Raw genomic sequence first — 13,083 nt, 5'->3', positions numbered from 1 at the left:
TAGGTCTTCGAAAGGCAAGGAGGGTGGGGGCAGTCGTAATCTCTGGGGGGAGTTGATTCCAGAGGGCCGGGGCTGCCACAGAGAAGGCTCTTCCCCTGGGTCCTGCCAGACGGCATTGTTTAGTCGACGGGACCCAGAGAAAGGCCAACTCTGTGGGACCTAATCGGTCACTGGGATTCGGTAGGGACTACTAAGAGCTTAACCAACATCTGAAATGTCATAGACTTCAATGCCTGCTTTAATTTTCCAGTCTTTTATTTATCAAATAAATATTTTTTTAGATTTTGACCTCTTTCATAATTTTACATTACATGTGAAGTTTATAAAAAACCCAATTCAAAAACTGAAGAGGTGCATGTTAATCTTGTCATGAGGCAAAGGGATGGGGAAAAAATAGGATTCCAAGAGTAACTATAATCCAAGCTTCAATGAATAGGTCCATTCAAAACAGAGACTGAGACTCACAGAAGATTGAAATAGATATTGGCAATCTCTCTTAATTATTTACAACCCTGTTCATTCACATTCCCTGTTTCTTTAAAGGGAAAACAGTAGCTGGGGAATGAGGAAAAGGAAAGCACACTATTATAGTACCTGTAGTCATCATTTAATGGTCATAATTTGTGACTTCATTTATTTATTTATTTGGTTGGATTTCTATGCCGCCCTCATCTGAAGACTCAAGGTGGAATATAGACAGCAATATAGACAAAATACAATATACGAAGTGAAACCCAAGCTACCACTAAAACTAATAACTAAAACCCCTATAATTAAAATCCTTATAATATAAAAACATTCCGGGACCGCCTTCTGCCGCACGAATCCCAGCGTCCAGTTAGGTCCCACAGAGTTGACCTTCTCCGGGTCCCGTCGACAAAACAATGTCGATTGGCGGGACCCAGGGGAAAAGCCTTCTCTGTGGCGGCCCCGGCCCTCTGGAACCAGCTCCCCCCAGAGATCAGAATTGTCCCCACCCTCCTTGCCTTTCGTGAGCTCCTTAAAACCCACCTCTGTTGTCAGGCATGGAGAAACTGATATATCCTTTCCCACTAGGCCTATACAATTTATACATGGTATGTTTGTGTGTGTGCTTGTTTGGTTTTTAATAAGGGTTTTTTTAGTTACTTTAAATATTAGATTTGTTATATGCTGTTTTTATTATTGTTGTTAGCCGCCCCGAGTCTACGGAGAGGGGCGGCATACAAATCTAATTAATTAATTAATTAATTAATTAATTAATTAATTAATAAATAAATAAATACATACATACATACATACATACATACATAAATAAATAAATAAATAAATAAACAAACAAACAAACAAACAAAGAAAGAAAGAAAGAAAGAAAGAAACAAACAAACAAACAAATAAATAAATTCAACTACAATCACATAGTGATGTCTGCGACTGGAGCGAGATGTTAAGCTCAATGCCCCCAAGCCTGCTGATACAGGTAAGTTTTACCTTGAGAAAGGCCAAGAGGTGGGGGCAATGCGGATCTCTGGGGGGAGTTGGTTCCAGGAGGCCAGGGCAGCCACAGAGAAGGCTCTTCCCCTTGACGAGTGATGGCGAACCTTTTTTTCCTCAGGTGCCGAAAGAGTGTGGGTGTGTGCTACCACACATGCACAAGTGCCCACACTCATAATTCAATGCCTGTGGAGGGCAAAAACAGCTTTCCCTGCCTCCCAGAGGCCCTCTAGAGCAGTGTTTCCCAACCTTGGCAACTTGAAGATATCTGGACTTCAATTCCCAAAATTCCCAGCCAGCATTCGCTGGCTGGGGAATTCCAGAAGTTGAAGTCCAAATATCTTCAAGTTGCCAAGGTTGGGAAACACTGCTCTAGAGGCAGGAAACAGCCTCTTTCCCCATATCTGGTGGGCCCAGTAGGCTTGTGTTTCGCCCTCCCCAGGCTTCAAAGGCTTCCCTGGAGCTGGGGAAGGGTAAAAATGCCCTCCCCATCCCCTCGATTGATCTCTGGAAGCCAAAAATGCCCTCCCAGAGCCTCTGTGCAAGGCACAAATCAGCTGGCCAGCACATACATGCATATGCACCTGATGAAGTGGACAAGGCCATTGGAGCTGTGAGTTCCGCCACCTGTTTACTGGATCCGTGTCCCTCCTGGTTGGTTTCGGCCAGCAGGGAGGTGACACGGAGCTGGGCCCAGGAGATTACCAACGCTTCCTTGGGGAGGGGAGTTTTTCCATCACTCTATAAAGAAGCGCTTGTGCGCCCCCTCCTCAAGAAGCCCTCCCTGGACCCAGCCGTACTTAACAACTATCGTCCAGTCTCCAACCTTCCCTTTATGGGGAAGGTTGTCGAGAAGGTGGTGGCACTCCAGCTCCAGCGGTCCTTGGAAGAAGCCGATTATCTAGGTCCCCAGCAGTCGGGTTTCAGGGCCGGTTACAGCACGGAAACCGCTTTGGTCGCGTTGATGGATGATCTCTGGCGGGCCCGGGACAGGGGTTTATCCTCTGTCCTGGTGCTCCTTGACCTCTCAGCGGCTTTCGATACCATCGACCATGGTATCCTTCTGCACCGGCTGGAGGGGTTGGGAGTGGGAGGCACTGTCCTTCAGTGGTTCTCCTCCTACCTCTCTGGCCGGTCGCAGTCGGTGTTAGTGGGGGGCCAGAGGTCGACTCCTAGGTTTCTCCCTTGTGGGGTGCCTCAGGGGTCGGTCCTCTCCCCCCTGCTATTCAACATCTACATGAAACCGCTGGGCGAGATCATCCAAGGACATGGGGTGAGGTATCATCAATATGCGGATGATACCCAGCTTTACATCTCCACCCCATGCCCAGTCAACGAAGCGGTGGAAGTGATGTGCCGGTGCCTGGAGGCTGTTGGGGCCTGGATGGGTGTCAACAGACTCAGGCTCAACCCGGATAAGACGGAGTGGCTGTGGGTTCTGCCTCCCAAGGACAATCCCATCTGTCCGTCCATCACCCTGGGGGGGGAATTATTGACCCCCTCAGAGAGGGTCCGCAACTTGGGCGTCCTCCTCGATCCACAGCTCACATTAGAACAACATCTTTCAGCTGTGGCGAGGGGGGCGTTTGCCCAGGTTCGCCTGGTGCACCAGTTGCGGCCCTATCTGGACCGGGACTCATTGCTCACAGTCACTCATGCCCTCATCACCTCGAGGTTCGACTACTGTAATGCTCTCTACATGGGGCTACCTTTGAAAAGTGTTCGGAAACTTCAGATCGTGCAAAATGCAGCTGCGAGAGCAGTCATGGGCCTACCTAGGTATGCCCATGTTTCACCATCACTCCGCAGTCTGCATTGGTTGCCGATCAATTTCCGGTCACAATTCAAAGTGTTGGTTATGACCTTTAAAGCCCTTCATGGCATCGGACCAGAATATCTCCGAGACCGCCTCCTGCCGCACGAATCCCAGCGACCGATTAGGTCCCACAGAGTGGGCCTTCTCCGGGTCCCGTCAACTAAACAATGTCGGTTGGCGGGCCCCAGGGGAAGAGCCTTCTCTGTGGCGGCCCCGGCCCTCTGGAACCAACTCCCCCCGGAGATTAGAACTGCCCCTACTCTTCCTGCCTTCCGTAAACTCCTTAAAACCCACCTTTGCCGTCAGGCATGGGGGAACTGAAACATCTCCCCCTGGGCACGTTTAATTTATGCATGGTATGTCTGTGTGTGTGACTGTTAGCATATGGGTTTTTTTTAAATATTTAAATATTTTAAATTTGTCTGATTGCTTATGATTTGTTTTTACATGTTGTGAGCCGCCCCGAGTCTTCGGAGAGGGGCGGCATACAAATCTAAGTAATAAATAAATAAAATAAATAAATATTGAAGCTAAGCTAGGGCAACAGCTCGCATGCCAGCAGATATGTCTCTCTGTGCCACCTGTGGCCCCCCTGCCATAGGTTTGCCATCACTGCCCTAGACCTTGCCAGCCAACATTGCTTAGCTGATGGGACCTGGTGAAGGCCAACTCTGTGGCACTTCTTTCCTTTTCTCCACTTACCTAGAAATGGCCACCTCAGTGCTGGGATATCTGGCTGGCAGCTGCTGACAACTGATGACTAATAAGTTTTACACCTACAGTTTTTCTTCACCTCCTAAAGATTTCACTTCCACTTCCCCATTCCATCACTCTGTGGAATGCTTCTCCTGGCATGGGCATAAGTGGCAAGAAGCCAATGTTTGCTTTCACTGAAGAGGCAGGGATTGCAAGAGAGTAAGCAGGCACACAATGGAAGATACACATAGCAAGGAACATGGTGGCATCAGCAGTCCTGACTCCATTACACAAACAGCTCATTATGTGCCTGCCTACTTTCTTATAATCAGTGAAGGGCTGCAATTTTTTTCCCTGCCACACTGTGGGCGTGGCTTATTTTGTGGGCATGGCTTACCAGCCATGTGACCAGGTGGAAGTAGTTTGACAATCATGTGACCAGGGTGGCTTAAAGGTATAGTGACTGACTTAAAGGTGGCCAACTTGACGTCATTCATGTCAAGGGTTTGGGTTAGGGTTAGGGTGCTTGGCCTTTCCTCGCCTCAAAGAGATACAATTTCCCTTACTATTACTAAACATCCAAAATATACTATTTAATTCTACATATATATATACAGTATATATATGCCATACACACAGGCACACAAAAATATACAAAAATTACACACACCACAGCTCTTCTAAAATTATACACATTCAACCTCATTTACTACAATAGGAAAAACATACCCAGTTGCAAACCTCTTACAGCCCACTAGTCAGCCATGGCCCATAAGTTGGGGACCTCTGCACTAGAGACTGGAAGAATGGATCGAGAGCATATGCAAGTTCTCTACCTTTCTTTAAAAAGGAACAAATACTAGTACTGAAGTAGATATTCTTAAGGCAAGTATCTTACTCACCTGAGCAAATAACTGTCCGATACATGAACGAGGTCCCAGCGAAAATGGGAAGTAGCAAAAATAAGGTCTAGAAGAAACCACATGAAGCAGAAAATTCTTTAGGTTGTGCTAGTCATTTAAAATACTTCAATTGTATAGAAATATTTTTTAAGAATACTATTATGCTTTCTGCACAGTGAGGTTAATCGTATTTATATTTTTTATTTCTCAAAGAAAGAATTGCATAGTCATTAGGATTATAAAATTAATTTTACCTAGTAGCCTTGCTTTTAACAGCAGCTTCATTTGCAGTTTTAGGAAATGACTACAGTATGTATCAGAATGTTGACAAAACTGATATTTACTTGTAATTTTAAGAGATTTATTTATTTATTTGATTGATTGATTGATTGATTGATTTCTATGCTGTCCTTCTCGAAGCGACTCAGGGTGACATATAACATTATAAATTCAACAATATATAAAAGAAATCTAAATAACTTTAAAAGAATTATACAAATTACTAAAAAAAAAACCTATACAGGTAGTCCTCGACTTACGACGGGGATCCGTTCCGAGTTTGGTGTAAGCCGAGTTTGGTGTAAGCCGAGTTTGGTGTAAGTCGGAATATTGCAATTTACACGAATCTTCCGATTTACACGGTGGCGGTGGGGGGGGGCAGCTTCTTTAAGGAACCAGCAGCCGGCGAAGCCTCCTGCTGAACGTTCGGGCGAGGGGATCTCCGCGGTGGGCAGCCTCGGAGGCTACAGCAACGCAGCGCCAAGAAGGACTGGCTTCAAGGGACCAAGAGCCGGTCCTTCTCGGCACTGCGTTGCTGTAGCCTCCGAGGCTGCCCACCGCAGAGATCCCCTCGCCTGAATGGAGGCAGCGGCGGCAGCCTCAAAAGGCTGCAGCAATGCAGCGCCGAGAAGGACCGGCTGTTGGTCCCTTGAAGCCACCTCTGCCTCTGCAAGGGGGTCTCCGCAGGGTCTCCGAAGCTGCCACCCACCACGGAGATCCCTTCGCCCGAATGAAGGAGGCGGCGGCAGTGGTGGCTTAGAAGCTGTCCCCGGGTCATCGTAACGACAAAACATCGTACATCAGGGATGACGTAACCCAGGGACTATCTGTATGCGGTCATACACATTCATCCAATTAAATCAATCATAATATCGGCTGGAGACAATCTCATCACTCACGGGCTCCATGCCTGCCGGCAGAGGTGGGTCTTCAGAGCTTTACAAAAGACCAGGAGGGAGGGGTGGTACGTATCTCCGGAGGCAGTTCATTCCAGAGGGCCGGGGCCGCCACAGAGAAGGCTCTTCCCCTAGGTCCCACCAGACAACATTGTCTGGCCGACAGAACCTGGAGAAGGCCAACTCTGTGGGATCTAACTCTAACCGACCGCTGGGATGCATGAGGCAGACGACGGTCCCGAAGGCAGTCTGGTCCTAAGACATGTAGTGCTTTATAGGTCATAACCAGCACTTTGAATTGCGTCCAGAGACCAATTGGCAGCTTGTGCAGCTCACTGAGTGAGGTTGAAATGTGGGCAGATCTTGGTAGCCCTACTATATCTCCCGTGGCTGCATTTTGCACAATTTGTAGTCTCCAAACACTCTTCAAAGGCCACCCCATGTAGAGAGCATTGCAGTAATCAAATCTCAAAGTGGTAAAGACGTGACTGTGAGAATTGACTCCCCATCCAGATAGGGCCGCAACTGGCGCACAAGGCATACCAGTGCGATTGCCCCCCTCGCCACAGACCTCACCAGAAAAGCAGAGATGGTCTTCTAAACTCAGCTGTGGATCAAGGAGAATGCCCAAGTTGCGGACCCTCTCGGAGGGGAAATAAAAATCAGGATGATAGATGGACAGTTGGAATTGTCCCTGGGAGGCAAAACCCACAGCCACTCTGTCTTGTTAGGATTGAGTCTGAGCCTATTATGAACAGCCCCCTCTCCCCAAACTAATTTCCATCAGTAATTCTTAAATAACTAGGAAAGAGGGGTTCCCAACCCCTGGGCTGTGGTCTGTTTGCAGCAGGACGGCACACATGTACACAGCTTGCACAAGTTGAGCTGCACATGCATGTGAGTGTGCCATGCACGTGCTGTGCGCTATCCCGCCACATGGATGGCCCAGTTCCCCTCTCCCCCCCCCCAGGTCATCAAGCATGCTGTAGTAAAGCACACATCTCAATGTCATTCACCAACTTAGATGTGAAACACTTGGCATAATTGGCACACATTATCACCAAATGATGCTACTATTCCATGTGCCTTGTATGTGCCTTCCTATGTATGGCTTGCAATACTGCATCCTAGTGATTACATTAAACAAATTATGACAGTTATTACTTATGCAGGAAAGGCGTGTTTACTAGAGAAAGTTAGAGCAACCTTTTTGGAAATCCTTCCTTTTGCTCCAGAAGGTTTGGGGTATTTTCTCCTTGAAACTGGAAACAATTGGATTTGCGTACAAAAGTTTCTGATAATTTTGCAACATTTCAAACATTCATATTAAAACATTTTAAACATAGAGGTCACCTTGGTTTGTCTTTGCTAAATCGATCAGGATCAAAGGTCAGAGCATCCTTGAAATATCTATCCATGCGTCCCATGACATAGGTACTGAACTATCAAGGAAAGAGAGACATTGGCAGAGATAAATATAAAGCCACCTGAAAATAACTCATTCCTGTTCACAGGAATTGGCAAATTCATATTTTAATGAATTTCTAATCCTTGCCTTTTGGCTAGACTTTAAAAAAAATCCTCGCTGCTATTTTGATTTGATATGTGATTATCTTGTCCTGGAAAACTCTGTCTGTCTGTCTGTCTGTCTGTCTGTCTGTCTGTCTGTCTCTCTGTCTCTCTGTCTCTCTGTCTGTCTCTCTGTATAAATAAATAAACTCACAAATAAATCATAGTAGCATTCAATCTGAAAACAATAGCAATAATACTTAGACTTATACACTGCTTCATAGTACAGTAGTCCCTCTAGATACGAGCTGCTCTACATGCAAGTATTTCAAGATACGAGCCACGAGGGGAGAGACATTTCTGTTCCAGTCCCGAGCTCAAATTCGGGATACGAGCCGAGAGTCCACTAGGTGGCGCAAGAATCCTTGCTTTTGGTTATCTCGGAGGGGAAAAACAACGTCTAAAGTTATTTGTTCCAGATACAAGTTGCCTCGGCATACAAGCTCCCTTCTGGAACAAATTATGCTCGTATCCAGAGTCAGCATATTGCTTCCAACAATCTGGGTCCTCATTTTACCAACCTCAGAAGGATGGAAGGCTGAGTCAACCTTGAGCCGGTCAGAATCGAACTGCTGGCAGTCAGCAGAATTAGCTTGCAATACTGCATTCTAACAACTGCACCATCGTGGCTCTTCACTGTGAAAGGAAGTCACAATGCGTTATATAGGAAGGGAGACTCCAAATAAATGTTGGGGGGGGGGAATTCATCAGTGAGGCAATTCAATATTCTAGAGCAGATAGATCCTCCCTTTCACTAGATGTATTCAAAGATGGCTAGACCATCATCTGTTCAGTAAGCTATGAACTGGATTCAGGGTTCTAAAATCCCCTTCCAACACTATGGATTTGAGCCTAATCTAGATATAAAAATCATTTATGACATTAGTGGACAATTGACCAGTCATCTATTCATAACATTTGCTTTCTACTCTTTTATCATTCAAGTGGAACATATGACAGAAGACTGCACAGACTCACAAACAGGGTGGTGTTTGCTGGAATGTCAATTCCTTCAATTACGTTTTTCTTCTCTGTCCAGCGCATAGTGCCTACAGCTGGGGGATATAACCGTAGGATTTCTTTGAGGACCTGTAAGTAAGAGTCAGCTTTTAAAAAAATATTTGGTATGATATTGCAAAAAGATTGTATATCTCAACTGTTTGCCTGCTTTTCACTAAAAGAAATCTGAAGGCCAGGAAATATTCCTAATGGTGTGGGTGGGTCAATCAATGGAATGACCTGCCAGTGGAGGTTGTGAACGACCCAACACTCGACATATTCAAGAGGAGATTGGACTGCCACCTGTTTGGGAAGGTGCAGAATTTCTGCTCGAGCAGGGAGTTGGACTAGATGACCTACAAGGTCCCTTTCAACAGAAAGAAAGGAAGGAAGGAAGGAAGGAAGAAAGAAAGAAAGAAGGAAGGAAGGAAGGAAGGAAGGAAAGAAAGAAAGAAAGAAAGAAAGAAAGAAAGAAAGAAAGAGAGTCAAAATCTGTAGGTTTATTATTCAAATGTACCTGTGATAAATATTCCAGTTTCTTCAGATCTTCATAGGCAATGTCTCTTTTCACACCAATAACTTCATCGACTTCATCTTGAAGTCTAAAATGCAATGGCAGAAGAGCCATGATTTAACCAAAACCCATTGTGAAGGTGGATAATGCTTTATTTGATGAGACTACCAGTCATTTATAATGACACTATTTATTTTCACTATTATATATGAGCTGAGGTGGTGCAGTGGGTAGAGGGCAGTGCTGCAGGCCACTAAAGCTGACTGCTAGATCTGCAGGTCAGTGGTTCAAATCTCATCACCATCTCAAGGTTGACTCAGCCTTCCATCCTTCCAATGTGGATGAAATGAGGACCCAGATTGTGGGGGGCAATATGCTGGCTCTGTTAAAAAAGTGCTATTGCTAACATGTTGTAAGCCGCCCTGAGTCTAAGGAGAAGGGTGGCATAAAAAATTGAATAAATAAAATAAATAAATAAATATTGCCTGAAGCCTCACAATTGGTACGGTCTACACATACGGTAGGTAGGCAAATGAATAAATAAATACCTGCATATTCCCCATCTATTCTCAAGATTCAAAACATTTAACTACCGTCCGGGGGGGGGGGGGCAGCTGTCCTGGGCATTGGTTCTCTCAGTCACCGCCCCTGGGAATGGCTGGTCTCACTTGCCGCTTCTCCAGTCGCTGTTATTAATTATTACATAATTAATAATTACATTATATAATTATTTATTATTATTATTATTATTATTATTATTATTATTATTATTATTATTATTATTATTTGCATCCCAATGCCTTTCACTCCAGTAGCATCTAATGCCAAAGATAAATGCCTCCCCATTTTCACTCTCTATCTTCTTTGGTTTCTTATAGTTTCAAAATCTGCACACCAGATTTTAAGGATTCTAAGGAGTTTTGACTCCCACCACCTTTTTTTTGTTCTAGCACTGAAAATGTAGTTGCCCAGATAGTCAATTTTATATGCCTACCTGCAGTGAAGGCAGGGGGTAGGCTGCTGCCTGGACCGGGGTGGGGGAACGCAGTGGGGTAGCGAAAATGGAGCTCCACCCCAGAGCACCCAATTTGCACTGAAAGATGTTGAAAGAAAATGCAGGGCATCCTACACCGAGTGAAGGGCTACCAAAATTTTTACTACGGTACCACACTATGGGAGTGGCTTATGCAGGATACCCTGCATTTTCTTTCAACATCTTTCAGTGTAAATTGGGTGCTCTGGGGTGGAGCTCCATTTTCGCTACCCCACTATGTTCCCCCCATCCGGGCAGCAGCCTACCCCTGCCTACCTGACATCCGACCTTCCACACAGATACGTATCCAATAGTTCTGTTACTGTTGAAGACTATGTCTTTCCAAATATAATCAATTTCCAACAAATCACAACAATCAGTAAGCAAAGCATGTGTAGGATGAAAGGAGTGTGGCAGTGATGCCTAACCTTTTTGTTATCGCCGTGCTCTCACACCCATAATTCAATGCGCATACCACCCATGCACATGACCCTGTGCATTGTGCTTGAGCCCTCTGTGCCCCCCACCCTACACATGTGACACACACACACCGCATGTGCCCCGTTCTCTTGCCCGCCTTTGGCTTCCAGGTTGGTGCAGGAGGCCTTCCAGGCCCAAAACATTGTATTGGTTTTTGGGCCCTTGTGTGGTGCCCTCTTACACATGTGTCCCACCCCCCAAAAGCTTTCAGCCTGGGAAGAAATACAAGCATATGTAACTTCAGAAAGATAAACAGTACAACATCATACGTACTTTGAAACTATTTCTGGGTGCCGACCTAATTCCATGATAGTAAAAGATAATTGATTGGCAGTGGTCTCGTGCCCTATAGAAAATAACAATTTATTACCTGAAAAAATGCAGGTATAGCTTAAAAGTAATCAAATTATGAGAGTACTCCAATTTAAAACATTTCCAGTGGAGTGACAATACTACATAGAAACACAGAAGACTGACGGCAGAAAAAGACCTCATGATCCATCTAGTCTGCCCTTATACTATTCTTTGTATTTTATCTTAGGATGGATATATGTTTATCCCAGGCATGTTTAAATTCAGTTACTGTGGATTTATCTACCATGTTTGCTGGACGTTTGTTCCAAGCATCTACTACCCTTTCAGTAAAATAATATTTTCTCATGTTGCTTTTGATCTTTCCCCCAACTAACTTCAGATTGTGTCCCCTTGTTCTTGTGTTCACTTTCCTATTAAAAACACTTCCCTCCTGAACCTTATTTAACCCTTTAACATATTTAAATGTTTCATGTCCCCTCTTTTCCTTCTGTCCTCCAGACCAGTGTTTCCCAACCTTTTTTGAGCCGCGGCACATTATTCATATTTTCAAAATCCTGGGGAACATTGAAAGGGGGGGGGGGGCTAAAGAAAAGTTTGGACAAAAAACCCCTCTCTCTTCCTCCCTTTCGCTCTATTTCTCCCTCTTTCTCTCTTTTCCTTCCTTCCCTTCTTTCTCTCTCTCTATCCGTCTTTCTTTCTTCCTCTCTTTTTTGCTCTCTTTCTCTCTCCCTCCTTCCCTTCCTCTGTCTTTCTCTCTCCCTTGCTCTCTCTCTCTGTCTCTCTTGCTATCTCTTTCTTGCTATGTCTCTCTCTCTTTCACTGTCTTGCTATATGTCTCTTTCTTTCTCTTTGCCTCTCTTGCTATCTCTCTTTCCTTCTCTTTCTCTCTCTCTCTGCCTCTCTTGCTAAGTCTCTCTTTTTCTCTTGCTATGTCTCTCTTTCTTTTTCTCTCTCTCTGCCTCTCTTGCTATGTCTCTCTTTCTCTCTCTCTTTCTCTGCCTCTCTTTCTTGCTCTGTCTCTCTGCCTCTCCTGCTATGTCTCTCTTTCTCTCTCTCTCTGCCTCTCTTATATGTCTCTCTTTCTTTCTCTTTCTCTCTCTCTGCCTCTCTTGCTAAGTCTCTCTTTTTCTCTTGCTATGTCTCTCTTTCTTTTTCTCTCTCTCTGCCTCTCTTGCTATGTCTCTCTTTCTCTCTCTCTCTGCCTCTCTTATATGTCTCTCTTTCTTTCTCTTTCTCTCTCTCTGCCTCTCTTGCTAAGTCTCTCTTTTTCTCTTGCTATGTCTCTCTTTCTTTTTCTCTCTCTCTGCCTCTCTTGCTATGTCTCTTTCTCTCTCTTTCTCTGCCTCTCTTGCTGTCTCTCTTTCTTGCTCTGTCTCTCTTTCTCTGCCTCTCTTGCTATGTCTCTCTTTCTCTCTCTCTCTGCCTCTCTTATATGTCTCTCTTTCTTTCTCTTTGTCTCTCTCTCTGCCTCTCTTGCTAAGTCTCTCTTTTTCTCTTGCTATGTCTCTCTTTATTTTTCTCTCTCTCTGCCTCTCTTGCTATGTCTCTCTTTCTCTGCCTCTCTTGCTGTCTCTCTTTCTCTGCCTCTCTTGCTATGTCCCTCTTTCTCTCTCTCTCTCTTGCTATGTCTCTCTTTCTCTCTCTCTCTGTCTCTCTTGCTATGTCTCTCTTTCTTTCTCTTTCTCTTTCTCTCTCTGCCTCTCTTGCTAAGTCTCTCTTTTTCTCTTGCTATGTCTCTCTTTCTTTTTCTCTCTCTCTGCCTCTCTTGCTATGTCTCTCTTTTTCTCTCTCTCTGCCTCTCTTGCTATGTCTCTCTTTCTCTCTCTCTTTCTCTGCCTCTCTTGCTGTCTCTCTTTCTTGCTATGTCTCTCTTTCTCTCTCTCTCTGCCTCTCTTATATGTCTCTCTTTCTTTCTTTCTCTCTCTCTCTCAATTGACCGCCACGTCAGGGCTCCCGCTTGCAGTCAGCTGAGAGAGAGAGAGAGCGCTCCCTCTCGCCGCCGCCTGGAGCTCCCTCTCGCCGCAGCCATCTCCCTGCGACTGCCTGCGGCCGCTGCAGCCCCCCCCTCCCACCGGGCCACAAAGGACATTTGCCGCCGACGCCAGTGAAGC

At 45.2% G+C, this 13,083-nt stretch overlaps 2 protein-coding genes across 3 annotated transcripts in view; one reads left to right on the top strand and one right to left on the bottom strand.

The window, feature by feature from the left end:
- Positions 1-13,083, top strand: part of EML1 (EMAP like 1) — a 277,513-nt gene that overhangs the window by 7,270 nt on the left and 257,160 nt on the right. The gene's annotated exons all lie outside the window — the stretch shown is intronic.
- CYP46A1 (cytochrome P450 family 46 subfamily A member 1) overlaps positions 1-13,083 on the bottom strand; it is a 36,922-nt gene that overhangs the window by 3,210 nt on the left and 20,629 nt on the right. For both annotated transcript variants that reach the window (XM_070752442.1, XM_070752433.1), the window contains exons 10-14: positions 10,931-11,003; positions 9,148-9,232; positions 8,610-8,720; positions 7,416-7,504; positions 4,888-4,954 (exon numbers count right to left, since the gene is read on the bottom strand). In XM_070752442.1, the coding sequence (XP_070608543.1) occupies positions 4,888-4,954; positions 7,416-7,504; positions 8,610-8,720; positions 9,148-9,232; positions 10,931-11,003 (425 nt within the window). The remainder of the gene's footprint in view (positions 1-4,887; positions 4,955-7,415; positions 7,505-8,609; positions 8,721-9,147; positions 9,233-10,930; positions 11,004-13,083) is intronic.

This window comes from Erythrolamprus reginae, chromosome 1 (assembly GCF_031021105.1).
Source record: "Erythrolamprus reginae isolate rEryReg1 chromosome 1, rEryReg1.hap1, whole genome shotgun sequence".
Classification (NCBI taxonomy): Eukaryota; Metazoa; Chordata; class Lepidosauria; order Squamata; family Dipsadidae; genus Erythrolamprus; species Erythrolamprus reginae.
Note: the sequence above shows the minus strand (reverse complement) of the source record. Positions and strands in the feature narration are given on the sequence as shown.